Source organism: Limulus polyphemus, unplaced genomic scaffold (assembly GCF_000517525.1).
Source record: "Limulus polyphemus unplaced genomic scaffold, Limulus_polyphemus-2.1.2 Scaffold9, whole genome shotgun sequence".
NCBI lineage: Eukaryota > Metazoa > Arthropoda > Merostomata > Xiphosura > Limulidae > Limulus > Limulus polyphemus.
In genome coordinates, this window is record NW_013665619.1 from 1,841,398 (window position 1) to 1,843,547 (window position 2,150).

General features: G+C 25.9%; 1 protein-coding gene across 5 annotated transcripts in view; it reads left to right on the forward strand.

Annotated features, from left to right (window-relative positions):
* Positions 1-1,503, forward strand: part of LOC106478217 (thymocyte selection-associated high mobility group box protein TOX-like) — a 151,460-nt gene extending 149,957 nt beyond the window's left edge. For 3 of the 5 annotated variants that reach the window (XM_022381813.1, XM_022381819.1, XM_022381828.1), the window contains one exon: positions 1,031-1,502. In XM_022381813.1, the coding sequence (XP_022237521.1) occupies positions 1,031-1,306 (276 nt within the window). In that variant the 3' untranslated portion in view covers positions 1,307-1,502. Of the gene's footprint in view, positions 1-1,030 lie in introns of all 5 variants that reach the window. The other 2 variants (XM_022381837.1, XM_022381841.1) reach the window with 2 other exon arrangements.
* The last annotated feature ends 647 nt before the right edge of the window (positions 1,504-2,150 follow it).

Consider the following 2,150-nt stretch of genomic DNA (forward strand, 5'->3'; position numbering starts at 1 on the left):
CATTACCCATTTAAGCCGTCTCCAGCCATTATTAACTTAGAAATGTGTTTTTGATGAGATTAAATTACTATATAATTTTTCCATCTATCTTAAATAATCAATAGAGGAGAATCTGGAAACAATTATTACATAAAAGGGTGAGTTGAGAGAATGAAGAAGTTTTTTCTGAGCATTTCCTTAAGCTTATCAGTTCCTAAAAAGCATAAGAGTGTAAAAGGTAGGCCTTTGATAAACCATATTATTCATAAATGTTGCAACAGAATTAGTAAACTTCCTGAGACTTCATATTTATTGACTCAGTAGACTAATAATATATCTTCAGTTTAAGAAGCTAGTTTTATATTGTAAAAACAGTCATATAAGAAATATTTATGGTTTTCTATGTTACTATTTTGGTACATACAATGTTTTGGACTATGCTCTTCTTCAGGTATTTGGGACATTACCCAAAAAAGGGCATTGATTGAAACCATTTATGTATCAAAGTGATTGTATACAAAATATAAATTTATTTTTAGTTTTTGGTAACGTTTTCTTATCAAAAGAGCAAAACAATAGAGGATGAAGAGAAGCTAGATTAGTTTCTGACCCTCCTGGGGTTATCTCCAAAACACCAGTGAAGATTGTTCAAACACATATTATACTTTTCATCTATCTCTCTAGAAAAACATGATTTATGCATTGTTATATGTAATAAATATGTTCAGTCTTTAATAAAGAATCTAGTGAACAAGCTTTTATATTTTAGTTTTTTGTTACATAAAATCATTTTCATTATTATTTGTTTTTCCTATTAATCCTAAAGAATCCAGTTCTCTAAAAAAAATTATTTTCTACATTAGTAAGTTTAATTTTTTGATTAAATAGTTGAATATTTTTTCATAAGTTTTTTTATTATTTGTGTTTAAGCATAAAGCTACATATTTTATTTTAAATTAATAAATGCATATGGATGACATGGAGTAATTTTCCACATCTCTAAAAACCATTGTTGTAAAGGAATTAAAGTAATGTGTTTCTGCTGTTTCAGGTACTTATGCCAAACAATCATGGAATGACAATGTCACAAAACATATTACATGGACAACAGCAACTGCAAAACAACTGTACAAATCCAACAGTTAACAACCAAGATTGGGAAAAAGAATATTGTGGTAATGACTATGTTGTTTCCAACTGCAGGTACATATGGTTTTGGCATTTTAAATTATTTTTTTATTCTAATTTTGGAGTTGACCTCCAACTCATGCAAAAAAACTGCTATATAGCCAACATTCTTGTTCAACATGAGATAGTTAAAAACTAAATTTATCAAGCAGGAATTTCTATTAAATGTTGTTGTTGACAATATATCTTCACCTAAAACAATATGACTGTATTAAAAGTATTAGCACCTTATTTATCATCTCTAATTATTAGGACTTTTTTTGATCCAAACAAATATTTATTTAGTTTGATCTGTTTAACTTGGCAAAAGTTCAGCAAAATTTGATAACTTCACCAGCTATATTGCCAGATTATTAGATTGTTTCTTTATATAAAATTACAATTAGTTAGTATAATTCAAGACAAATTAATTTATTATATGGAGTACTTTCAATCAGTATATTAATATGCAGTTACATAAACAGTCAATCTGAGATTATATCTCTTCAATTAATAACAATATGTTTATAAATTTTGTTTAATACAAACTTGAGTTCATTATGAGACATTAATTTCTATTAATGTAAATAAAATAATAACCTATATTTTCAAAATGGATCTTTATTAGCTCAATATTTCACTATTACATCTTCATCAGGAACTATCAATATCCTACAAGTTCACTAATCCAGTTGAAACTTAATTGGAACACCATAATCAGTTAATTTAACATTGATACATGTATCTAAAATGTTTGGCTCATATTAGAATAATATCAAACATTCTTCAATTTAAATTGTTCAAACAAACCAAACTGATAATGTTAACTAAATAATATGTATAAATCAACAGGTGAATTATTAAAATCATAAGATTTAGAATAGCATACATTAAATATATAAAATACTTCTTCATACTTGTATCTATAAGTATTATTTCATCCTATTATATCAATAAATATACAAAAAATTTCAAAAAATATATTTGAACCATTATGAAAGTCT